General features: G+C 46.6%; 1 protein-coding gene across 2 annotated transcripts in view; it reads left to right on the forward strand.

Annotated features, from left to right (window-relative positions):
- Nucleotides 1–27,089, forward strand: part of LOC126335000 (uncharacterized) — a 912,695-nt gene that overhangs the window by 501,345 nt on the left and 384,261 nt on the right. For both annotated transcript variants that reach the window (XM_049997826.1, XM_049997835.1), the window contains exon 2: nucleotides 8,029–8,152. In XM_049997826.1, coding sequence (XP_049853783.1) covers nucleotides 8,029–8,152 — 124 coding nt within the window. The remainder of the gene's footprint in view (nucleotides 1–8,028; nucleotides 8,153–27,089) is intronic.

Below are 27,089 nucleotides of genomic sequence, written 5' to 3' on the forward strand. Positions count from 1 at the left end.
TGTGCAAGCGAATTTAAAACCTCGGTTTTCGGGGAAAATCGGGAAAGATAACGCACACGCTGTGATCTCGCTAGTGTTTGCGTTGTGTGTGTTACCTTTCAGGAGGTTCCCTGAAAACCGCCGTTTTAAATTCACTTGCACAACGCTTACTTCCTGCAGTTTTGCCCTGAAAATGGGAGGGCGGGTTCCTGTCGAAATATCGGCGACTGTCGACTACGTCACCCGGCTAAATTCCCGAAATTTATTTGAATAACTTCAGACTATTTCTGTAGGGTTGCACTCTGTAACAGTGCCTGGGAAAAATGAACGCCTCAATCGCTGTGTATGAGCTCGTATTTCTTTTATTTTATTAAGGTAATCATTTCTGCCTACGTAGGATGGCGCCAATGAAATATCTCCACATTAAGAGGAAAAATAAAAATGGTGATTGAAATTTCGTGAAAAGATCTCGCCGCAACTATAAATGCCTTTGTTTCAATGGTTGCCATCTCAGTTCGATTACCACATCCGTGGCACTTTCTCCTATGTTTCCCGATAATATAAAACGATCGGTCCTCAGTTGCGATTTTTCGATGTCCTCCGTCATTCCTATCAGCGAAGGATTCCACACCGCACAGCAATACTCCAGCAGAGTGTAGGCAATCTCTTTAGTACGCTTATTGCATTTTGAAGTGTTCAACCAATTTGGTTTGACTTCTTCAGAACACTAAATACGTGATCGTTCCAGTTTGTTCTTCGTAACTGAAATTCCTCGGTATTTAGACCAATTGACAACCTTTAAATTTGTGTTATTCATCGTAAAATCGGAATTTAACGGATTTATTTTTGTATTCCTGTGGATGACCTCACAATTTGCCTTATTGAGAGACTATTCCCACTTTCCGCGCCATACAGATATTTTCTACAAATCATTTTTCAATTGGTTTTGATCTTCTGATGACTTTATAAGACGGTCAGTGGCAGCTTCATCTCCGAACAACCTAAGAGGCCTGCTGAGATTATTTCCTAAATCGTTTATGTGGCTTAGGAACAGCAGAAGACTTATAACTCCGAGTGTCACTTCTGTTTTAATCGATGGTATTCCTTCGACTATTACGTACCGTACTCTTTGTGACAGGAAATCACGGATCTAGTCGCACAAGTGAAGCGATACTGCCGGCTGTTGTGGACGAGCGGTTCTAGGCGCTACAGTCTGGAACCGCGCGACCGCTACGGTCGCAGGTTCGAATCCTGCCTCGGGCATGGATGTGTGTGACGTCCTTAGGTTAGTTAGGTTTAAGTAGTTCTAAGTTCTAGGGGCTGATGACCTCAGAAGTTAAGTCCCATAGTGCTCAGAGCCATATGAACCATTTTTTAAGCGATACTCCATAGCCACGCAATTTGATTAGAAGTCTTTTGTGAGGAGCGGTGTCAAAAGCCTTCTAGAGACCTAGAAATATGTAATCAATTTGAGATCTCCTGCCGATAGCATTCATTACTTCGCGAGAATAAAGAGCTTGTTGTGTTTCACAAGAAGGTTATTGTCTGAATTCGTGCTGAGTTGTCAATAGACCGTTACCTTCCAGATAATTCATAACCTTACTGTGGTGTCACCGCCAGACACCACACTTGCTAGGTCGTAGCCTTTAAATCGGCCGCGGTCCGGTAGTATACGTCGGACCCGCGTGTCGCCACTATCAGTGATTGTAGACCGAGTGCCGCCACACGGCAGGTCTAGAAAGACTTCCTAGCACTCAGCCCAGTGGTACAGCCGACTTTGCTAGCGATGGTTCACTGACTTCTACGCTCTCATTTGTCGAGACGATAGTTAGCATAGCCTTCAACTACGTTATTTGCTACGACCTAGCAAGGCGCCATTATCCATACTATTGATATTGTGAAATATGTACCGTCCATAGCGACGTTAATCATTAATGGATTAAAGTTAAGTGTTCCACCAGATTTCTCAATTCTAATTCCCTTGTCATGTTCCAGACCTCACGCCAGCCTGCGTGAGCTAAAACGCGTGTATTTCGGCCTCCTTTAATACCAACACTTACAACACAATATATGTTCCAAAATCGCAATGCAAATCGGCGCCTGCAATTGAGGGGATTATTCTTATTTCTTTTCTGGAGTATTGGCGTGGCCTGTGCGATTTTCCAGTCTTTGGTATGGATCTTTTGTCGAGCGACCGGTGGTATATGATTGCTAACTATGGAGCTATTGCATCAGTAAACTCTAAAAGGAAACCTTATTGGTATGCTGTCTGGACCGGAAGACTTGCCTTTACTATGTGTTTTAAGCTGCTTCGCTACACAGAGGATATATGCTTATAAGTTACCCATTTTGGCAGTTGTTCTCGATTCGAATTCTGGAATATTACTTGCTCTTCTTTGGCGAAGAAATTTCGGGAAACTGTGGTTGACAACTCTACTTCAGTGGCGCTGTCATCGGTAATATTACCACTGGTATCGCGCAGTGAAGGTGTCGATTACATCTTTGCTGTTGGTGAGCATTACATACGACCAGAAAGCTCCCTTAGATTGTCAGGTTTCTTGACAAGAGTATTATTGTGGAAGCTATTGAAAGCATATCCCATTGAAGTCCGCGCTAAGTTTCGAGCGTCAGTAAAACAGCGCCAATCTCCGGGCAGACCAGTCCATTTCTGGAATGTTAGGGTCCACTTCTTATTGCCTCACATATGCTGCTTTACGACTGAATGCTTTGTCATGCTGTTGCAATCATCTCCGAACTCTTCCTCTTCTGTTCCGTAAAATGTATTCGTATCCTTCCGCGTTTAGCGTTTACTTAAGCTGATAATGGGGACGATCCACCTCTCATGACGTAGCTCCACCTCCTCTGTACTTGCTCACATTCATCTTTCGTCATTTTAAAAATGAAGTGTTGAAATAAAATTCGTCTTCTTTCTGAATTTCAGTTAGACGCTAATGATGGAAGGGGGGGAGGGGGGGACAAGATCGGGAATAGTGACCAATATCTGATTACACTCACGGGTGATGGTCTCAGAAGGTCTGGGAACAACTGACGTCATTATCATCTTGAACAGTTTTCAGTCCCCGGCTGGGTCTGTTTGGAACATCCAGTCCTTTTTTCCCACCGTCTTTCTGTGTTTACTCTGGTCCAGTGCTCGCCATCTTCTACTTTCTTCAGCGCAGTCCTACATACCTTTCACCGATCTATACGTTGGCCTTCATCTTGGTCGTTGCCTTCGCATCTACATTTCTTGTACCTTCTTGGAAATCTTCTTGTTTTCCCTTCTCTTCAAGTGTCCTTACCATCACAGCCTTGAAGTTTCTACCCTGTTCCGCGAGGGTTCCTCTTTCACTATTTCCCTCAGACTTTCATTCCTCACTCTATCTCTCCTTGTTACTCATCTCTTACTTCTGGGGAACTTCATTTCACATGCCTGTATCTGGGTACATCTCTTTTCTTCATTACCCAAGTCTCATATTCATAGCTCAGAATTGGAGTGCAGTAACTTCTATTTATTACTTCTTTGCTTTTTTTCGTCTTTGTTCCGAAGCGCACTCCTACCTCTTCGAAGTAATGTTTCTGCCTGCCTTTCACGATCATTGATTTGTTTCTCATTTCGTCCATTTTACAGTATCACACTTCTTAAGTATTTGACAATTTTCATCTTCTACAGTTGTTCATATCTAATCCTTATCCCACTAGTTGGTCCACCTTTCTTTCTAGTTCTAACTAGAACCTCACAGTTTCTTCCTATGCATCCATCTTACCCGGAGTCTCCTCGTCCCTCTTACACTAGATCATCAAGTCAACTGCGAACATCAGGATATGTGCTGAGGTGACAAAAGTCGAGGGATATTTCCTAATGTATCGTCGGTCCTCCTCTTGCCGGACGTAGTGCAGCAACTCGACCTGGCATGGACTCAACAAGCCGATGGAAGCCCCTTGAAGAAATACTGAACCATGTTTCCTCTGTAGCCGTCCTAATTGAAAAACTGTAGGCGGTACAAGAGTTTGCGCACGAACTGATCCCTCGATTATGTGCCATAAATGTTCGGTGGGATTCATGTCGGGCGACCTAGGTGTCCAAACCATTCGCTGGAATTGTCCAGAATGTTGTTCAAGCCAATCGCGAACAACTGTGCCTCTCCGACATGGCACGTGTCGTCCATAAGAATTCCGTCTTTATTAGAGAACATTAAGCCCGTGAATCGCTGCAAATTGTCTCGAAGTAGCCAAACATAACCATTTCCGATGAATGAACGGTCCAGTTGGATGAAAGAACTCAGTCCATTCCACGTAAACACAGCCCACACCGTTATGGAGCCACCACCAGCTGGCACAGTGCCTTGTTGACAATTTGGGTCCATGGCGCCGTGGGGTGTACGCCAGACTCGAACCCTACCATCAGCTCTCACCAAAGTGAAATCGGGACTGATCTGACCAGGTGACGGCTTTCCGGTCGACTAGGTCCCAGTCGATGTGTTCACGACTCCAGGTGAAGCGCTGCTGGCGAAGCCGTGCTGTTAGCAATGACACTTGCGACGGTCATCTGCTGCCATAGTGCATTAACGCCGGATTTCGCCACACTGTCCTAACAGATACAACACACATTGATTTTTGCGGTTGCTTGTCTGTTTGCACTGACAAATCGACGCAAACACCACTGCCCTTGGTCGTTAAGTGAAGGCTGTCGGCCACTGCATTGTTCGAGGTGAGAGGTAATGCCTGAAATTTGATGTTCTCGGTACTCTCTTGTCACTGTGGATCACAAAGCATTACATTCCCAACGATTTCCGAAACTCAATATCATACGCGTCTAGCCCCAACTACCATTCCGCGTTCAAAGCCTATAATACCCGTCGTGCGGAAATAATCAAATTCAGATGGCTCTAAGCACTGCGGGTCATCAGTACCCTAGAAATTAGAACTTCGTAAACCTAACTAACCTAAGGACATCGCACACATCCATACCCGATGCAGGATTCGAACCTGAAACCGTTGCAGCCACGTGGTTCCGGACTAAAACGCCTACAGTCGCTAGGCCACAGTGGCCGGCCGGAAATAATCACGTCGACATCTTTTCACATCTCTCTTCATTCGTGACAGAGGTACACTACAATGAACACATATACAATACATACAAAGAAAACTATATAGTATTCACCCAGAATTGGGCAAATTTGATAGCATTGGGTGCTGCAGGCGTTAAGTCCTTCATCCTACAGCTGGTTGTTCATAAGTTACATTTGAAAAGATGTCGAGTTGTCTGCAATTCACCGCATTCGCACAGTGTTGTGTTGGTATTTGGCAGTGCCATTTGAATAGATTGTACCTCGATCTTGCGACTACGTTCCGTAGTCTGTTCAAGGACTTCCAGATGACCCACTTCTCCATGTGTCCACGCGGCAGGGTTTCTTGCAGTGTCCTCCAGTTTGACAGGTGTTGGCATCTTTCTTTCCACTTGGTGAGTCGGGTAGCCGCAGCTGATTCTTCGAAGGGCTGTGAAGTTGTTAAAAAACTCTTCCTGGACTTCAGTTTTGGCTTGGCAGGTTGATGTCCAAAGAGTGAATGTGAAGTCACTGTATTTGATTTACGGCTCTCAATGTTAGCGGCGACCTCTCTTCTGATGTCACATGGAGCAGTCCCAGCGAGACAGTGAACTTTGTGCATGGGGATTGGCCTTAGTCAACCTGTGACAGTCCTATAGCTGTCATTGAAGGCTACATCAACCTTTACTGTACTGAATTGTAACACACTGGGCTAGCATACTCTCCTGCAGAACAGCATTAGGCAAGATCTGATGTTCTTAATGTTTTATGGATGTTTACCCCAGGTCGATCCCGCCAGTTTCCGAAGAAGACAGTTTCTGAAGGATACTTCCTGCTTAAGCTTCAGACAATGTTCCTTCTAGGTTAATGTACGGTCGAGAATGACGCCCAAATACTTCGGGTGGGAACAACTCCATTCCAGAATACTTCAAGTTTCCTGTTAGCTTGTTTATGTTTTAGATGGAATGAACAAACTTGCGTTTTTTTGGATTGGGTGCGAGTAGATTCTTTTCATAGTAAGTACCAAGCTGTTGTAGACCGTGTGTAAGCATTATCTCTACATCTTCAAACCGATTGCCCTGGGCAGCAAGTGCAAGATCATCAGTATATACACTACTGGCCATTAAAATTGCTACGCCAAGAAGAAACGCAGATGATAAACGGGTATTCATTCGACAAATATATTATACTAGAACTGACGTGTCATTACATTTCCACTCTATTTGGGTGCATAGATCCTGAGAAATCAGTACCCAGAACAACCACCTCTCGCCGTAATAACGGCCCTAATACGCCTGGGCATTGATTCAAACAGAGCTTGGATGGCGTGTACACGTACAGCTGCCCATGCAGCTTCAACTCGATACCACAGTTCATCAAGAGTAGTGACTGGCGTATTGTGACGAGCCAGTTGCTCGGCCACCATTGGCCAGACGTTTTCAGTTGGTGAGAGATGTGGAGACTGTGCTGGGCAGGGCAGCAGTCGAACATTTTCCCTATCCAGAAAGGCCCGTACAGGACCTGCAACATGCGGTCGTGCATTATCCTGCTGAAATGTAGGGTTTCGCAGGGATCGAATGAAGGGTAGAGCCACGGGTCGTAACACATCTGTAATGTAAAGTCCACTGTTCAAAGTGCCGTCAATGCGAACAAGAGGTGTCCGAGACCCGTAACCAATGGCACCCCATACCATCACGCCGGGTGATACGCCAGTGTGGCGATGACGAATACGCTCTTCCAATGTGCGTTCACCGCGATGTCGCCAAACACGAATGTGACCATCATGATGCTGTAAACAGAACCTGGATTCATCTGAAAAAAATGAAATTTTGCCATTCGTGCACCCAGGTTCGTCGTCGAGTACACCATCGCAGGCGCTCCTGTCTGTGATGCAGGGTCAAGGGTAACCGCAGCCATGGTCTCCGAGCTGCTAGTCTATGCTGCCGCAATTATCATCGAATTGTTCGTGCAGATGGTTGTTTTCTTGGAAACATCCCCATCTGTTGACTCAGGGACCGAGACGTGGGTGCACGATCTGTTACAGCCATGCGGATTAAATGCCTGTCATCGCGACTGCTATTGATACGTGGCCTTTGGGATCCAGCACAGTGTTCCGTATTACCCTCAAGAACCCACCGATTCCATATTCTGCTAACATTGAATGGATCTCGACCAGCGCGAACAGCAATGTCGCGATACAATTAACCGCAATCGCGGTAGGGTACAATCCGACCTTTATCAAAGTCGGAAACGCGATGGTAGGCAGTTCTCCTCCATACACGAAGCATCACAACAACGTTTCACCAGGCAACGCCGGTCAACTGCTGTTTGTGTATGAGAAATCGGTTCGAAACTTTCCTCATGTCAGCACGTTGTAGGTGTCGCCACCGGCACGAACCTTGTGTGAATGCTGTGAAAAGCTAATCATTTGAATATCACAGCATCTTCTTCCTGTCGGTTAAATTTCGTGTCTGTAGCACATCATCTTCGTGGTGTAGCAACTTTAATGGCCAGTAGTGTATGAAAGTTTTGCATCTATGAGGCTGTGGTTGACCTTTTCACATGAATCAGCTGAGACAAATGACAGCTTCGCCAACGCTCTGCTTTTATATCCTGTGCGCGCGATGTTACAGCCATCTGTATACGTGCGCATCGCGATCCCATGACTTGCGTCACCTATGAGTACCCGACCGTGGTGGCCACGCGGTTCCAGGCGCTGCAGTCCGGAACCGCGCAACTGCTACGGTCGCAGGCTCGAACCCTGCCTCGGGGATGGATGTGTGTGATGTCCTTAGGTTAGTTACGTTTAAGTACTTCTAAGTTCTAGGGGACTGACGATCTCAGATGTTGAGTCCCATAGTGCTCAGAGCCATTTGAACCATTTGAACCTATGTGTAAATCGTAAGCATGTCTGCCCTATGATTCGCTGAGACAGTGTACTGCAGTTGGCGAGAGCAGGAGGTGACATGCAGCTAACCAGGTACGCCCGTGCGTGTTGTTGCAGCGCGTGCTGTGCGTGATGTGCGCCGCCGTGCTGACGACCGCGGCCCACGTGACCAGCCAGGGCTCCGAGGACCGCCTGTGGGAGGAGATGGGCAGCCTGCGCGTCCTCATGAGCGCCGTCGCAGGTGAGTGTGAGTACATCACAAGGCGCTCGCCTCTTCCTCGCTCCGCCTACCTGGCAACTCCACGGCACAAACGCAGTGCAGTCTGGGAAAGGGCGGAATGTCACTTCACGGACTGGCTCATCGAGCCACACGTGATCTACTGTCACGATCGCTTGCAGGACCCGCACAATGCAACATGTTTGAGGAGCTGCGTGGGTACGAACTCCGCCTTATGTAGGCTCCGATAGACGGGTCACGCTCGTACCGGCCCATGGAGCGGCGAGTGTAGCAGGTAGGCTTTGTCCGAGAACAGTATTACGAGCAGCCATCGAATGAAGTCCGAATAGCACTTAAGACAGATATGACAGTAGCGTAAGGTAATTAAATGAATACAGTCGAATTAAATCAGACGATTATGAGGGAATTATGATAGGAAATGAAACACTAAAGGTAGTAGATGAGACGCCGTGCTAAACCCGCAGGACAGGACAAGTAGTAGGAATTGCGGAATGGGACTGGAATAAGCGGTTGCAGTTACACTCCAAACATATAACTTTATTTAGTTATTCAAACATTACAGCGCAACTTCTAAGCTTGACTACTGACAGAAAACGTCTTTAATTCTAAAACGGCTGAAGGTCCATGAATTCAATACTACTGCTATAAATATTTTTTGAGACAGTAGGCTCTAGGCTTAAATAGTATTCAAGGCCAAACGATGTAAGACTTGACTAGTCAGATAGATTTTGTTTTTTTTCAATAGCGGCTGAAGGCCGATAAATTTAAAACAACATAACTACAATAACTCTTCAATAGGCAGAAGGCCCAAGCTTTATGACCAATAAGAAACCTTACTCCGAACTGGCTGAAGGCCTGTGTGTAAAAAAAAAAAAAAAAAAAAAAAAAAAAAACTGCAACCAGTTTTCCAAGGCAGAAGGCCCGAAGCTTTAAACTTAAAATAGTGTTTAAGCGCAAGTGATGTAAGACTTGATAAGTAAGAATCCAAAATTTTAAAATGGCTGAAGGCCCATCATTTTAGGAACAATACAATTAAGATAAATTTTCAACAGGCCGAAGTCCCAAGCTTTATCTTCAGGCAGTGTAAGACTTGCAGAATTTAGAAATAATTACTTTTAAAACGGCGCCGGCCCGTGTGGCTGTGCGGTTCTGGGCGCTTCAGTCTGGAACCGCGTGACCGCTACGGTCGCAGGTTCGAATCCTGCCTCGGGCATGGATTTGGGTGATGTCCTTAGGTTAGTTAGGTTTGAATAGTTCTAAGTTCAAGGGGACTGATGACCACAGATGTTGTCCCATAGTGCTCAGAGCCATTTGAACATTTTTTTGTTTTAAAACGGCTGAAGGCCTTTGATTTTAAAAACACAATTACAAGCATACAAATTCCAACCATCGGCTATGGGCCATTAAAAATACACATTTACACGCCAACAAGAAAGGCAGTATAGGCAACGGCGCTCAGAAGTTTCCAGGGGGCTCGGTCTGCCCTTGAAATCTTGACGTTCGCTTAGGTGAGACAAGAAGTCGGCCAAACTATACTCGATTCTTCGCCCGCAACACAACCAAAAGGCAGTCAGGCACCCAGCGACAAGACTTGCTAACCACCGACCAGTATACGATAATTCCAAAGCCAAAACGTTACAGACATAGCTGCCCACAACCAAAAATACATTAAGCTGTCAAAAACTACACACCATGCGACGACAGGTGAGGAAAGGACACTGCCTGAATTTACGTCAGCGACCAGGGCAGGTAACCGGAACACTAACGGCCACCAGGCAGAAAATGCCGCTGGTGCACTTGAATTTCAAACTGAAAAATATAGTTAATTCCACCACACGGCGGCTAAATCTTCACCAATCGGACACTCCTTGTTGCTCCTAGGAATACCGCCAACAGCGAATCACCAACCAAGGGGATAATGTGAACAGACGTGGCTTCGGTAATTAATTCACCGCTCAACTTTCATGTCCTGGGTCGGTGAGCCATGAACCTTGTAGCACTCGGAACAGCCCCAACACGCTCCGACACTGCGTAGAGACATCCAGTGGGCCCGGCCGACTTTGCCGCGCGGAGACTTGCTTGTTGATCCAACCGACCGACTGGCTGCACACCACCAAGCCGGAACTGTAAGCACCAGACCAAAGATGGTACACGGTGCAAATATCGATACACACCGCTGCTGCCACACGTACTAAGAGGAGGAACCACAGCATAACCGCAATAACAGTGGGAAACCAAACGCAGAGTAACAGCCAAGTCTTAAAGCAACGCACAAGCCGGGGTCAGCGCGGCTCAGTAGATAAGTTGGCTTTTGGGCAGCAACATGACCGAATCAGAGAGAATGTCAAATAGAGACTGCCAGTAACAAGAACAGAATGCCTGAAAAATAATTTATTGGCATCTAATACCAGTTAAAATGTTACTAAGTCTTTTCTTAGAAAGGTATTTGTCTAAGTGTAGTGTTGTACGGAAGTGAATATATGTTTTTGAAACGTCGTGATGTAGAAGAATTCTGAAGACTAGGTGGGTAGATCGAATAATTAACGACTAGGTGTACTGAATGGAATTGGGGAGAAAAGACATTTATGGCACAAGTTGACTAAAATAAGGGATCGGTAGAACCTCTCAGTACCAGAAGACTACACCTCCCCTTGATGGTGGGGTGTGGGGAACTTCCCTCCCTGTTGTTCCCACACCACCTACTTCAGGAGCAACAATCCCCCAATCATCAGGGATATCAGTCCCAACTTCTGAGCTGGAGAAGCGTAAGTCTTCTTCGGCTCCTCTCACTACGAAGGGGTCCCTTGGGTCACTCCCTTCCCAGGTTTCTGCTAGTGGGAAAGATGACACCTGCAGCTGTTCGTAGGGCTTCACGCTGATCCTGTCCATGAGAATAAATCAGTGAAGTCCTCCCAGCCAGGCAAACCCAAGGAAGAGAGAGAGAGAGAGATCCAAAAAGAAGGTCCCAAAACCAAGGTAATTGCAGTGGCATCCACACTACCGCTACCTACAAGCTCTGTGTCTGCAGATGAGGTGGAGTTTCTGGCGTCCGCTGAGGACCTAGATCTCGTCACATCCTGAGACATAATAGATATAGACTGATCAGGCAAAAAGTCGGTGGCAGAAGGAGACCCTGAGGCGTAAAATGCCTCATTGAATGTTCCATGCCATCCCAGTCTTACGATGTCATCCTCCAGTGGAATTGCGGCGATTTTGTCCACCACCTGGCTGAGCTATGGCAACTTTTAAGCTTTACACCTGCTTTCTGCATTGCCCTCCAGGAAACCTGGTTCCCAGCAATGCACACCCCTCCACTCCGCAGCTATAAGAGATACTACAGGAACCATAGCGCCTATAATCGAGTGGCAGGTGGAGTTTGCGTTTATGTCTGAAACTCAGTCTGTAGTGGAACTGTGCTCCTTCAAACCCCTCTTGAAGCAGTGGCTGTCAGAATAAAGATGATGCAGGAAGTAATTGTCTGCAACAAATATCTCCGCCCCCCCCCCCGCCCCCAGATGGTGTGGTACTTCTGAATGTATTGACTGCAACATATATCTCCCCCCACCCCCCACCCCCACCCCCAGATGGTGTGGTACTCCTGAATGTATTGACTGCACTGATTGATCAACTCCCTAAACCTTTCCTACTTTTGGGAGATTTTAACGCCCATAACCCTTAGTGGGGTGGCACCGTGCTTACTGCCTGAGGCAGAGATGTCGAAACTTTACTGTCTCAGTTCAACCTCTGCCTCTCAAATATTGGGGAGGCCACACAATTCATTGTGGCTCATGGTAGTTACTCGCTCATTGATTTATCAATTTGCAGCGCATTACTTCTGCCATCTATCCACTGGAGAGCACATGACGACCTGTGCGGTAGTGACCACTTCCTCATGTTCCTGTCACTGCCCCGGCGTCAGGCCCACGGACGCCTGCCCAGATGGGCTTTAAACAAGGCAGAATGGGACGCTTTCATATCTGCTGTCACTACTGAATCTCCTCCACACGGTAACACCGATATGGTGGTTGAGCAGGTAACTACAACGACCATTTCTGCGACGGAAAATGCGACCCCTTGTACTTTAGGGTGCCCCCAGCTAAAAGCAATCCCTTGGTGGTCGCTGGAAGTCACTGAGGCAACTAAGGAGCGTCAGCGAGCTCTATAGCGACGTAAGCGGCACCCTTCCTCGAGTACCTCATAGCCTTTAAGCGACTCCATGCCCTTGTTCGCTAGCTTATCAAAAGACGGATGCAGGAATGTTGGGAGAGATTGGATTCCATACGTCATCTTCCCAAGTCTCAACGAAGATCAGACGTCTTTTTGGGTACCAGGCCCCAACAGGTGTCCCTGGCATTAACATCAATGGCGTGTTATCTACCGACGCAAACGCGATTGCTGAGCACTTTGCCCGGGCCTCCGCGCCGGAGAACTACCCCCCCCCCCCCCCCCCCCCCCATTCTTTCGCACCGTGAAACGGTGGATGGAAAGGAAAGTCCTCTCGTTCGCTACACGCCACAGCCCCATTTACTGAGTGGAAGCTCCTCAGTAACCTTGCACATTGCCCCTGGTTCCACAGTCAGATGCTTAAACATCTCTCATCTGATTACAAGCGACACCTCCTCGTCATCTTCAACCAGATCTGGTGCGATGTCGATTTCCATCGGAATGGCGGGATACAACATCATTCCAGTGCTTAAACTCGGTAAGCTGCTTGAATTTATGGTCTGTTGGCGGTTGGGTTGGGTCCTGTAGTTATGTGGCCTACTGGCTCCATATCAGGACGGCTTCCGCCAGGGTTGCTCTACTACTGATAATCTTATGTCCTTCGAGTCTGCCATCCGAACAGCCTTTCCCAGACGCCAACACCTGGTTGCCATCTTTCTTGATTTATTAAAAGCGTATGACACGACATCATATCGTTGCCGCATTATGTGAGCGGGGTCTCCGAACCCCGCTCCTGATTTTTATCCAAAGTTTCCTGTTTCCTGTCGTGCTTTTCGTGTCCAATTTGTTGCCTCCCCTAGTTCGCCCCATATTCAGGAGAATGGGGTCCCACGAGGCTCCATATTGAATGTATCTCTATTTTTAGTGGCCATTAATGGTCTAGCAGCAGCTGTAGGGCCGTCCGTCACACCGTCTCTATATGCAATCGACTTCTGCATTTCGTATTGCTCCACCAGTACTTGTGTTGCTGAGCAGCGCCTACAGGGAGCTATTCACAAGGCGCAGTCATGGGCTCTAGCCCACGATTTCAGTTTTCGGCTTCATATTCGTATGTTATGCACTTCTGCCGGCCTTCGTACCGTTCATCCGGAACAATAACTTTACGTTAATGACGATCCACTCACTGTATCGGGGACATATAGATTCTTAGGACTGGTTTTCGACGCTCGATTGACTTGGCTTCCTCACCTCCGTCAGCATAAGCGGAAGTGCTGGCAGCATCTCAGTGCCCTCCGGTGCCTGAGCAACACCAACTTGCGTGCAGATCGCTCTGCGCTGCTGTAGCTCTACAGAGCTCTGATTCAATCCTGCCTTGAGTATGGGAGTCTGGTTTACAGTTCGGCGGCGCCCTCAGCGTTGCGTTTACTCGACTCAGTTCACCTCTGCGGCGTTCGCCTAGCGAAAGGAGCTTTTAGGACGAGCCATTGCAGATCCGATGTGCACAACTGCTCGACAGTTATGTTGCACATATTCGTAGTTTTCCTTTGCATCCGAATTACCGTCTCCTTTTCCCGCCCACAGCGGTTTATCCCCCGCATCGGCGGTCCAGGTCAGGACTTACAATTGTAGTTCGTGTGCGATCTCTCCGCACTGGAGTCCTTGCCTTTGCCACCTATACTTGCGGTTCATTCACGAATACCTCCATGGTGTACACGTAGGCCGCAGCTTCGCCTGGACCTTTCACATTGCCCTAAGCACTCAGTTAACCCAGAGACTCTCCCGGTCACTTCCTCTCGATTCTTGACATGTACTGGGGCCATGAAGTGGTTTTCACCGATGGTTCGCTGGCTGATGGTCACGCTGGCTTTGCCTATGTTCATGGAGGACATAAAGAAGAGCAATCCTTGCCAGACGGCTGCAGTGTTTTCACTGTAGAGCTGGCGGCCATATCTCGTGCTCTGGATCACACCCTCTCATACCCTGGCTAGTCATTTCTCCTCTGTACTGACTCCTTGAGCAGCCTACAAGCTATCGACCAGTTCTATCCTCGTCATCCTTTGGTAGCGACCATCCAGGAGTCAGTCTATGCCCTGGAACGGTCGTTCATTAGTGTTTGTGTGGACCCCAGTTCAAGTCGGAATCCCAGGCTGGCGAAACAGGCTACGTAGAAACCGCTCATTGAGATCGGCTTCTTTGAAACTGACCTACGTTCAGTATTACGCCGCAAGTTTTTGAGGCTTTGGAAGATGGAGTGGCATAACCTCAGTACGCATAACAAACTGCGTGCCATTAAGGAAACTACGAATGTGTGGAAGGCTTCGGTGCGCGCCTTTCGTAGGGACTCTGTGGTTCTGTAGGCTCCGCATTGGCCATACGTGGCTGACGCATGGCTACCTCCTCCGTCGCGAGGACGGAGGCTCACGAATGACGGTCGTCCACCTCTTGCTGGACTGCCCACTTTTAGCCGCTCTGCGGCGGACTTTAAACCTTCCCACCACCCTACCTTCGGTGTTGGGCGACGATGCCTGAACAGCAGCTTTAGTTTTACGTTTTAGTCGTGAGGGTGAGTTTTATCTTTAGCTCTAAGTTTCAGCACACGTCCTTTGTCACTGTGTGTCCTCCACCCCAGTGCTTTCAGAGTGGAGGTTTTAATGTGTTGCAGAGTGGCTGGCTTTTCCTTTTTATCCTCATGTTCAGCCAGCCATTGTAACCTGCTGTCTTGTTTTAACCTATCTGTTTCTTGCGTCTTTGTGTCCATTTGTGTTTGTTACTTCAGTCGCTGTTGTGGTTTTTCCTTTCATTCTGTTGTCTCATTGCCTTATTCTCACCCTTGTGCAATTGTTTCCTTCGGGACGAGGGACAGATGACTTTGTAGTTTGCTTCCTTCCCCTCTCTTTTAAATCAACTAACCGCAGAGAATTATCAGTTTCCATGGGAGTGGTGGAAAAAGATGGTCAAATCTGTCTTGAAGCCCATCATTCACTTCCAGCAGAATGAAACAAAGTCATCTATTTTAGGTCAACGTCGCGTAAAGCGTTAGATAGTTGGTTGTATGTGCCGTAGACAGTTTGATCAATGCTTTTATCGAAATGATGTAGAACGAGTCAGTTCACAGGATATGTTTACATGATTAGCGCCAACATTAATGAACACATCTTTTAGTCCTAATCATGTAACTACTTTTAATTAGAAATTCGTCTACCGAATAGAAGAAGTTGTCCAGGAGAAATGATTATAGGTAAGATTTAGAGTTGCTTTGCTACCTGTCAGACATTTTAAGCTTTTTGGCGAACGATCAAAAATGTTGTTGCTGTAAATTGAAATCAACGAATGTCTGCGACCGCAGAGATGTAAACGATGGGAAGTGTGATTTGGAGTTAAGGTATAGATAGGCGTGAGAGCAACTGTATAGCATTCTGTTACAGAACTAAGACACCCAAAACGTGGAACAGCTGTTATGCCATGAGAGTGGGACAAGGTCGAGGGATATCTTTTTGGAAAACGAGCGCCGGCCGGTGTGGCCTTCGGTTCTAGGCGCTTCAGTCTGGAACCGCGTGACCGCTACGGCCACAGGTTCGAATCCTGCATCGGACATGGATGTCTGTGATGTCCTTAGGTTAGTTAGGTTTAAGTAGTTCTAAACTCTAGGGGACTGATGACCTCAGATTTGTCCCATAGTGCTCAGAGCCATTTGAACCATCTTTGACTTTGTAAAATGAGCTGTTTACGAGGTTCATCCCACAATGAAAATACGTGTGCTATGTGGACTAGACAGTACAAATGCTTATTAATTGTTATAACAGTTTCATGTGGCTCAGTGGCCGGGTGAAAGTGAGTCAATCGAACGACACTTCCACAAGGAACGTATCCCTAATCTATTTCAGTTATTCAGCTGGGATAGTGGGCCCTACAGTTAACGTGCAGTCCCGAACCACGTATCAATTCTGACCACTCCTCACATCCCTGAGAGATGAAGCCAGACTGTAAATTTCTGTAGTCCGACCGGGATTCGATCTCACTATCTGTCAGTTTTTCGGGACGTATTTTACACCACTAAAAGGGCAAGCTCGGCATTTATTGTCGTGAATTATTTTAACCATGAAGTAAGTAAATGCATTTTTCATACAATCTCTTTTCAGCCCACAAATTCAATCATAAGTTAAGTAATAATAATATGTACTATTGTCAGTACTAGGGCACGCCCGCAGTGGGATACGCTGAAAAAGTAGTGGTTTCTCTTATTGGCGTATTTCATCTGCTATTTGCCCTTGGCACGTTTTCACCGCCTCGGGTCTGCCGATTACCTGTTGTGAGCGGCGGGGTGCTATTCTGTCATTCTGCGCAACGGATTAATCTGAAATGGATCCTCTACCCTGTGGCTCCTGTTAGATGCAATTTCCACCCCCACACTACTACAGAAGTCAGACAGACGCTCCTAACGTTCTAAAGAGAAACGCCTGAAAAACTTTCAGCAATAAATATCTTCTGGAGTCGTCTGCTGTATGGAAATGACACAAACATTCACAAAATTTCTTGCGTAACTTATGGGATACTTGGGTACTGGAGTAGTGCTAGTTAGTGTAAGAAAAACATGAAACTAACGAAAATAATTATTTATTTTGCTAAAATTCCGAGAAATCGCAATGGTACCTTTAGTTATGAACTGAACAAGTTATTTGCGGGTTCTTTCTGGAATGTGAAGTTACCTCTCAAGGATAGGATTCGCTAATGGAATTTCTATTCAAAGTTTAAGGCTGTTATTGATTTAATGGCTTAGAGCCGCAACTACTCAACTTGAATAATTATCCGTTAGAATATTTATAGGTTGGTCGAGGCTGTCACATGTGAAATGCAGTGAAGTGTAATGTTGTGGAGGAAATATGTGGCTTGCAAGAGCTGTAGCGCACAATAAAATAAGCTGCGATGACTGCTGTCTGCGTCACTCGCTGCTGATAAATAAGACAACTCGCGTTCTATCTGGATTAACCTTCGCCAATCAAACTCTCCCTAAGCCTTGATGAAGTCAAGGATTTCTATTCGCCCCTAGTCTAACTATTGGTGTGGTACAGCGGTCAGATAACCAGTCCACCGTGATGCCACTCAAAAATTCGCTCGCAGGCGTTTAACTATAACTCTGTCCGTTCACACCCAGTAAGTGTGGCGGCCAACACAGTAAACAATGCTTAATTGCAAGGACACAATATAGAGTCGCACTCCGATTCGCTCTCGAGAGAGGTGCTCTCCCAGTGAAGTACTGAGGAGAGACTTGTTCCTTGCTCTTTGAGTACACGTACAAGCGCGCACGCTCATGTTACATGTTCTCGCTCCTAGAGCGACAACGGAACGGACCCTCTCCATGCCAGACATGAAGGGGTATATCTTTCAGTCTCTTCCATCACTCCTTCAGCTCAAGGTGTCAGGAATATCGTCCGCCAATCAGCATTGCTCTTCTAAAATGGGAGAATGACGTTTCGTTTAAGGCGACCAATCCAGAAATCTGTAGCATCGGCGTTTGGCATTTGCTGTCTCCCTGTGAAAACCTCTGAAACTGCGTGCTATGTTGTAAAGAATGCGTAGGCTGGGAGCTCCCACACAATGTAGCGGAATTTGCTTTTAAGCCGAACACGTGGTCATTCTTCTTTTCACTCAGGCAAAACCTGTCCGCTCCATGGGCGGTCGAGGTTGACTCGTCCTCTGAAGGGACCAGCCTCCCAGCAGGTGGTCTGCCTCTCTTGAACTAAAAGCTCCTGTGACCGCTATGTCTGGAATGTATGTGTGTACGCCAGCCTCGAGTATGTCAACCACGGTGTGCTTACTTGTTATTTGCATATCGTTTACATGAATTCATACAACATTGACTTTATCTTATCGAGTTTGGGTTCAAATGAAGCGTCTTGCTGTGCGGAACATGATTGTGAGGGCGGAATATGTAAGCAATGAAGGTCAGGAGACCACAACGCCTTACACTGTTATAAATCTTACTGATGAACCGTCGCCTTTAAAAATTGTTCTGGACTTCAATCCTTGGAGGAGGAGGGGATTAATGTTTAACGTCCCATCGACAATGAGATCATTAGAGATGGAGCGCAAGCTCGGTTGAGGGAAGGATGGGGAAGGAAATCGGCCGTGCCCTTTCAAAGGAACCATCCCAGTATTTGCCTGAAGCTATTTAGGGAAATCATGGAAAACCTGAATCAGGATGGCCGGAGACGGGATTGAACCGTCGTCCTCCTGAATGCGAGTCCAGTGTGCTAACCACTGCGCCACCTCGCTCAGTCCTTCGATCCTTGTTGCTATGTGATGCCGAAATGTTAGATCACGACGACTGCTTCGAGCTACTAAATAAACTTCTAACTCTCATTGTCTGTATTTAAAGTCTTCAGGTCTCACAATGACAGATCCCGATAATTAGAACTCAAAGCAGTTTATCCAAACATACAACATTAACACTTACTAATACAAAAGGTCTGTTTCGTAAATCGTTTTCTAAAGACCTTGTCGCTACTGTTGGGGACGCCGAGTTGCCACTGTTGTTACGGTAGCCCGAGTCTGTGGGTTCGTGAAACGGCTTCTGGTGCAGTACACAGCTAAGGCAATTTCTCCCTGGCACTATTTCACAGCTATGCTCCAGGGTCAGGTAACACGATAGAAGAACGAAGGTTGGGCAACACTCCAAAAATTAGTAACAAAGTCACACGAATGTGTTAAAAAGGGCTACTTACCTTTGTGAACAATTGAATGATGAAGTCTGCAACACTGCATGTGATATAAGACAAAAACGCCCTCAATGGCTAAGTGCAAATAATCGTAGGTAAACTTCACAGTACATAGCACTGCAATTCACAACAATGGTCTGTTCATTTCTAAGTCAACCCTGGACGTTGATGTGTAATCAAGTGGGCAAGAGCTGCTCTTCTATGTTCCGAGTATGCTTCTCCGTTGTCCAGTCATTGGCGGATTGCACTCGGCCGGCAACTGGCCGAGGCGAAGTCGATATCTTCATCCTCAGCGCCGCCATTTGTGCTGGTGAAACACACGCAAGTGGCGGGTCTCTATGGCACTGGCAACAGCTCGCATCTATGCCCCTGTGGCGCTTTTGCCCTGGTTGAGTCTCGTTCGGCCGACACAGTAGTCTGACTCTTAGACCGTAAGTCAAAGCTCTCTTTAACATAAAAGTGATTAATTTTGTTTCGGGTCCCCGCTGACACTGTCGGTGTTCTCTTACTCCGAGACGTCCATGACAGCGCCAACTAAGAATGCCAAAGCGTACATATTGCCTCGTAGAACAAGTGAACGCCGGCCACCGCATGACCCACTCGCGGCTGCCCTTGTTGTAATGAAGAGGTACCCTGTGTACAAACACAGACCGGGCCGTACAGTAACTGATTCTTTTTTATACGCTATTTAACAATTAGGCGCTATCACGATCATCTTTAGCTGCTACGAATACACTATGCGATCAAAAGTATCCGGACACACCCAAAAACATACGTTTCTCATATTAGGTGCATTGTGCTGCCACCTACTGCCAGGCAGACATCGTGAGAGAGCAGAATGGGGCGCTTCGCGGAACTCGCGCACTTTAAACATGGTCAGGTGATTGGGTGTAACTTATGTCATACGTCCGTACGTGAGATTTCCACACTCCTAAATATCCTTAGATCCACTGTTCCCGCTCGCAGGAGAGCTTCTTTAAAGTTTGTAAGGGAGGAGACGAGATACTGGCAGAAGTAAATCTGTGAGGACCGAGCGTGAGTCGTGCTTCGGTAGCTCAGATGGTAGAGCACTTGCCCACGAAAGGCAAAGGTCTCGAGTTCGAGTCTCGGTCGGGCACACAGTTTTAATCTGCCAGGATGTTTCATGTCAGTGCACACTCCGCTGCAGAGTGAAAATCTCATTCTGGAAACATCCCCCAGGCTGTGGCTAAGCCATATCTCCGCAGTATCCTTTCTTTGAGGAGTGCTAGTTCTGGAAGGTACGCAGGAGAGCTTCTGTAAAGTTTGGAAGGTAGGAGACGAGATACTGGCAGAAGTAAAGCTGTGAGGACCGGGCGTGAGTTGTGCTTCCGTAGCTCAGATGGTAGAGCACTTGCCCGCAAAAGGCAAAGGTCCCGAGTTCGAGTCTCGGTCGGGCACACAGTTTTAATCTGCCAGAAAGTTACACACAGGACTCGAACCTCCGCCGGGATCACCCGCATAGTTCATGACTGCAGCCCCTTAGACCGATACCGCTCGGCTAATCCCGCGCGGCTCGCTTGGAGTAAGGAGCGTAAACATTGTACGATTGAAGAGTGGAAAAAGGTTGTGTGGAGTGACGAATCACGTTACACAATGTGGCGATCCGACTGCAGGGTGTGGGTCATCTGCCAGCGTGTGTAGTGCTAACAGTAAAATTCGGAGGCGGTGGTATTATGGTGTTGTCGTGTTTTTCATGGAGGGACTTTGCACCCCTTCTTGTTTCGCGTGGCACTATCGCAGCACAGGCCTACATTGATGTTTTAAGCACCTTCTTGCTTGTCACTGTTGAAGAGCAATTCGGGGATGGCGATTGCATCTTTCAACACGGTCGAGCACCTGTTCATATTTCACAGCCTGTGGCGGAGTGGTTACACCACAATAACATCCCTGTAATGGATTCGCCAGCACAGAGATTGACCTGAATCCTATAGAACACCTTTGGGGTGTTTTGGAACCCCGACTTCGTGACAGGCCTCACCAGCCGACATCGATACCTCTTCTCAGTGCAGCACTCTGTGAAGAATGGGTTGCCATTCCCCAGAAAACCTTACAGCACCTGACTGAACGTATGCTTGCGAGAGTGGAAGCTGTCATCAAGGCTAAGGGTGGGACAACGCCATACTGAACTCCAGCATTACTGATGGAGGGCGCCGCCAACTTGTAAGACATTTTCAGCCAGGTGTGCGGATACCTTTGATCAGATAGTATATCAGTCTTGCACCAGGGCATTTGAGTAAAAGCCCTGTTACAGTACAAGGGCTAGGGCTGGCTTTTAATATCCAACGACATGCGACATGAAATCAAAGCTTTATCATCCGGTTGAAAATAAGTGTATTTTGCGAATGTACAATTAGTGAATCGGTTGGTAGACTTACAAATTCTAGGACACACTGCCTTCTGGATCAGAAAATTAACTCTGTCTCTAATACTTTGATTTCTAGAAAATATAGCATTTTCAAAATTAACTATTCGATTGAAAAGTACCAGATATTAATTAAAAGGTCTTCAGTGTCTTCATAAGACTTCACTGATCGCTCTTATTCTGAACAGATCCACAATTTAAGTAATAAGAACTTCTGCATGTCTCAACAACACAAGAGTTTGGCAGCTTAGATTCGATCCATCTACTTGGGCAAACGTTCGTCTCACTAAAGACTGAGCCGGATTGCAGTCGTTGGATTGGAAATAATTGGGAATGCGATTGCACATTGATCAAAGAGTTCACGGTATGTGCAGGATTTGCCATGATAAGAAATTTGAAGAGTGGAAGGAATTTTATCACCTGGTAGAGGAAGCTTGTGGCAGAGGGAGGGAAAGACTGCAAAGGAATCTGGTTCAAATGGCTCTGAGCGCTATGAGACTTAACATTTATGGTCATCAGTCCCACAGAACTTAGAACTACTTAAATCTAACTAACCTAAGGACAGCACACAACACCCAGTCATCACGAGGCAGAGAAAATTCCTGACCCCAGAATCTGTTTCGTACTACAGGATATAAATTATTTGGCATAAAAGCTTTATGAAACATGGCAGTCATATTATACACTTATAATAAGACTCTCGTCTTGACTACAAGTATTTATTTATTTATTTGTTTATTTTCATCCTTAAGCGCTGCGGGTTTACGTCATTTTCAAAGGGATAAAATCTTGTTGATACGAAGTATAGCGTCCACGTTAATCCCATTAAATTAGAGTAGGAATTCAAAAGTTTCGTTGTAATGATGAAATACACAAGGATGAAGGAAATAAAATAAGTGGTTGTGGTCAAAGTGAGAGTTTTAGTGTAAGTGTGATGTTATACCATAGTGGTAGGAAGCATGAGGATGAGTAATTAAAATGGTTCAAATGGCTCTGATCACTATGGGACTTAACATCTAAGGTGTTCAGTCCCCTAGAGTTAGAACTACTTAAACCTAAGGACAGCACACACATCCATGCCCGAGGCAGAATTCTAGCCTGCGACCGTAGCAGCAGCGCGTTTCCGGACTGAAGCGCCTCGAACCGCTCGGTCACAGCAGCCGGCGAGGAGTAATTGTTGGTGGTGGAATTCGATCACCGGACAGTAAATTGCTTTCCTAACCTAAGCAATGGTGGATATTGTCGAAAACTTGGAAATTTTGACGAATTCGTCGAGAATATTTATGTGTGAAACTTCGTCCTAGTATGAGTGTGGTGTGCATACTATAAGACCTTCGGTACACACACCATCAGATTATTTGACTTGTCGCTCTAGCGAAGTAGGCGAGCGTCAGCAATATGTCTCGTGGTCTTATCGTAGCATGTTTATCTTCTGCCGTTAGGTCAGGCGATATAAATGCCACTTTCACGCTTAGAGTAGCAGATTGACGGTGACCAACTTTAAACAGAACTTGATTAATTGTCACACACATTTATTAAAATAATAACAAGCATAAAAATAATTTAACTTGGTTCTGGATGCTATTTACAATTGACAATCTGAAGTTCCTTTGGTCTTGGTACGTTAATCTTATTCTCACATATCTCTGATGCTTGACAAAGTGTCTATTCATTTATTTTCATGGCTATGTAATATGGTAATCTTATTAGGCGCAGACTGAAGCTTGACTACAGACTATTGCAGACTGATGCAGACTTGTATAGACTGGTGCAGAGTAATGCAGACTGACTAATCGGAGGTCTGTCGTTATAATACCTCGAGCGTTCAGGTATCACTGCGCGAGTGTGATCCGCTAGGAGAAAACGTTCTACGTTAGCAGCAATCTCATTGGCTGCGTTACATATTAATACGCGGATCGGCGGAAGCAGAATTTGGTCCGTCTCTAAGACATCGCCATTTCGTAGTGCGGAGACGGACGAGCGCTGCGCCTGCGCTGTTGTACTTAGCGGGGCGCGCTCTAGTGGGAAAGTTGTGTTTTCGCTGACTACTCGGAACTATGTACACAACATCGAGCTTGTACGTACGTATCGCAGGTAATTCTTGTATGACCTGGATGAAAATCCAGATTGTTGTGTAATTTATGTTACTGTTATCTTTGCTCGCTGTGTCTGCTATGTTACGGATGGATTCAGATTCAGATATGTAGATGTTAAAAATAAATCTCGAATTTGACTGCCTAACGCTGTTACGTATCAGGTGTCGTATCGGGAACTCAGTGACGCTTAGGCAAACCTATCAGAGCGCGTCGAATTAACATAAGTCAAAGCTTCGACAGGTTGCGCTCTCTTCCAGCACTACATGTTTCTTTCCTTATAGAAAAAACTCTAGGCGCTATGATTGTGAGTACGATAATGCGAGTGTAACGCTCGGCTGTCAGAAGTTGACCCGTTCGGCCCGTGCGCACGGTAATTGAAACGCCTACCGAAATGTCAGTTAGCGATTTCGCGACGCGCGTGAGCGAACAAGGGGCCCGTGTGTGGCGTATCGGCCGCGCCGGCGAGGACGGCCCAGCCAGCGGCTCGGTAGCCGCCGCCGTCCCTGCGCGCCGATACCGATCGCAAGTGGCCGCCCGCCGCGAACGCACAATCCATCATCCCAGATACACGCGCGCCATCGCTCCGTAGCTCAACGTGTGACCAACTTGAATCGTTGTCGAAATCTGTCAACGTCGCGCTGGGTCAACGATCGCGCTATTTGATGCAACAGACGGGCCTTGCACGGATATGACATTCCGACCATCTACGGCTGCCTCACAGAGTTCTGCTCCCATTTGGCAAACTGACAAATTACTTCTCCTCTGTCGAAAGCTTGCCGACGTTCCGATGGACCTCGTGCACCAAAAAAAACAACACGAAGTGAAAAATCGCGCTCCTTACTGGATGGCTGCTACACGTACGAGGACAAGCGGAAAATCTTCGGCATGGCACAAACATCAGGTTTGTGTTTTAAGAGTCTGACAATTCTTGAACTACACTACTGGCCATTAAAATTGCTACACCACGAAGATGGCGTGCTACAGGCGCGGAAATTTAACCGACAGGAAGAGGATGCTGTGAAATTCAAATGATTAGCTTTCCACAGCATTCGCCAGTGGCGACACCTACAACGTGCTGACATGAGGAAAGTTTCCAACCGATTTCGCATACAAAAAGAGCAGTTGACCGGCGTTTCCTGGTGAAACGTTGTTGTGATGATTCGAGTAGGAAGGAGAAATGCGTACCATCACGTTTCCGACTTTCATATAGGTCGGATTGTAGCCTACCGCGACTGCGGTTTATCGTATCGCGACGTTACTTCTCGCGTTGGTCGAGATCGAATGACTGTTAGCATAATATGGAATCGGTGGGTTCAGGAGGGTAGTACGGAACGCCGTGCTGGATCCCAACGGCCTCGTATGACTAGCAATCGAGATGACAGGCATCTTATCCGCATGGCTGTAACGGATCGTGCAGCCACGTCTCGATCCCCGAGTGAACAGATGGGGACGTTTCCAAGATAACAACCATCTGCATGAACATTTCGATGACGTTCGCAGCAGCATGGACTATCAGCTCGGAGACCATGGCTGCGGTTACCCTTGGCGCTGCAACAAAGACAGGAGCGCCTGCGATGGTGTACTCAACGACGAACCTGGGTGCACGAATGGCAAAACGTCATTTTTCCGATGAATCCAGGTTCTGCTTACAGCATCATGATGGTCGCACCCGTATTTGGCGATATCGCGGTGAACGCACGTTGGAAGCGTGTATTCGTCATCGCCATACAAGCGTATCACCTGGCGTGATGGTATGGGGTGCCATTGGTTACACGTTCCGGTTATCTCTGTTTCGAATTGACGGCAATTTGAACAGTGGACGTTACATTTCACATGTGTTAAGACTCGTGGCTCTACCCTTCATTCGATCCCTGCGAAAACCTACATTTCAGCAGGATAATGCACGACCGCAAGTTGCAGGTACTGTACGGGCCTTTCTGGATACAGAAAATGTTCGACTGCTGCCCTAGCCGGTACCTTCTCCAGATCTCTGACCAACTGAAAACGTCTGGCCAATGGTGGCCGTGCAACTGGCTCGTCACAATACGCCATTCACTACTCTTGATGAACTGTGGTATCGTGTTGAATCTTTATGGGCAGCTGTACCTGTACACGCCATCGAAGCTCTGTTTGACTAAATGCCCAGGCGTATCAAGGCCGTTATTACGGCCAAACTTGGTTATTCTGGTTACTGATTTCTCAGGATCTGTGCACCCAAATGGCTAGAAAATGTAATCACATGTCAGTTCAAGTGTAATATATTTGTCCAACGAATACCTGTTCATCATTCTTCTTGGTGTAGCAACTTTAATGGCCAGTAGCGTATATGAAATAAAATCATCATTGCTTATGAACGGTTTGCGTTCGGACGTTCAAACTGCACGGTTGGGCGCGGGACAGAATGAGGATTAGTATATGCAGCCTTCTTTTTGTTATAGGCCATTTGCACGTGAAAATATCATGCTACAGCGTGCCTGAAGTATAGTGCTTGTGAAGGCGTACTATGCCAGCAATAAGAGCCCAACTGCGCCTCAGAGGAAGATTGCGACCAACTTCAAGCTGAAGACAACCGGTCCAACTGTTCTAACAATCAAGAATTTGATTCGCAAGTTTGAGAGAACCGGTAGTGTTCCTGATTTCAGGTATGCCGCAGGGGAGTGTCGTAGGACCGTTGCTATTCACAATATACTTAAATGACCTTGTTTATGTTCACTGAGGCATTTTGCGGATGACGCTGTGGTATATCGAGAGATTGTAACAATGGAAAATTGTACTGAATTGCAGGAGGATCTGCAGCGAATTGACGCGTGGTGCAGGGAATGGCATTTGAATCTCAATGTAGACAAGTGTAATGTGCTGCGAATACATAGAAAGAAAGATGGTTTATCATTTAGCTAAAATATAGCAGGTCAGCAACTGGAAGCAGTTAATTCCATACATTATCTGGGAGTAGGCATTAGGAGTGATTTAAAATGGAATGACAATATAAAATTAATCGTCGGTGAAGCAGATGCCAGACTAAGTTTCATTGGAAGAATCCTAAGGAAATGCAGTCCGAAAACAAAGGAAGTAGGTTACAGCACACTTGTTCGCCCACTGCTAGAATACTGCTCACTGGTGTGGGATCCGTACCAGATAGGGTTGATAGAAGAGATCGAGAAGATCCACCAGAGAGCAGCACGCTTCGTTACAGGATCATTTCGTAATCGCGAAAGCGTTACGGAGATGATAAACTAAGCTCGGTATTGGCTTCCGTTGAAGTTTCGAGAACATACCTTCACAGAGGAGTCAAGCAGTATATTGCTCCCTCCGACGTATATCTCCCGAAGAAACCATGTGGATAAAATCAAAGAGGTTAGAGCCGACACAGAGGCCTACCGACGATCTTTCTTTCCACGAACAATATGAGACTGGAAAAGAAGGCAGAACTGGTAAAGGTACTCAAGGTACCCTCCGCCACACACCGTCAGGTGGCCTGCAGAGTATGGATGTAGATGTAGATACAGACAGTGTTAGCAGTGTCGGTCATCCAAAAATGGTGAAAACGCCTGAAAACATCGAGAAAACATGCGCTGTGTTTC

This window comes from Schistocerca gregaria, chromosome 1, assembly GCF_023897955.1.
Source record: "Schistocerca gregaria isolate iqSchGreg1 chromosome 1, iqSchGreg1.2, whole genome shotgun sequence".
Taxonomy (NCBI): domain Eukaryota; kingdom Metazoa; phylum Arthropoda; class Insecta; order Orthoptera; family Acrididae; genus Schistocerca; species Schistocerca gregaria.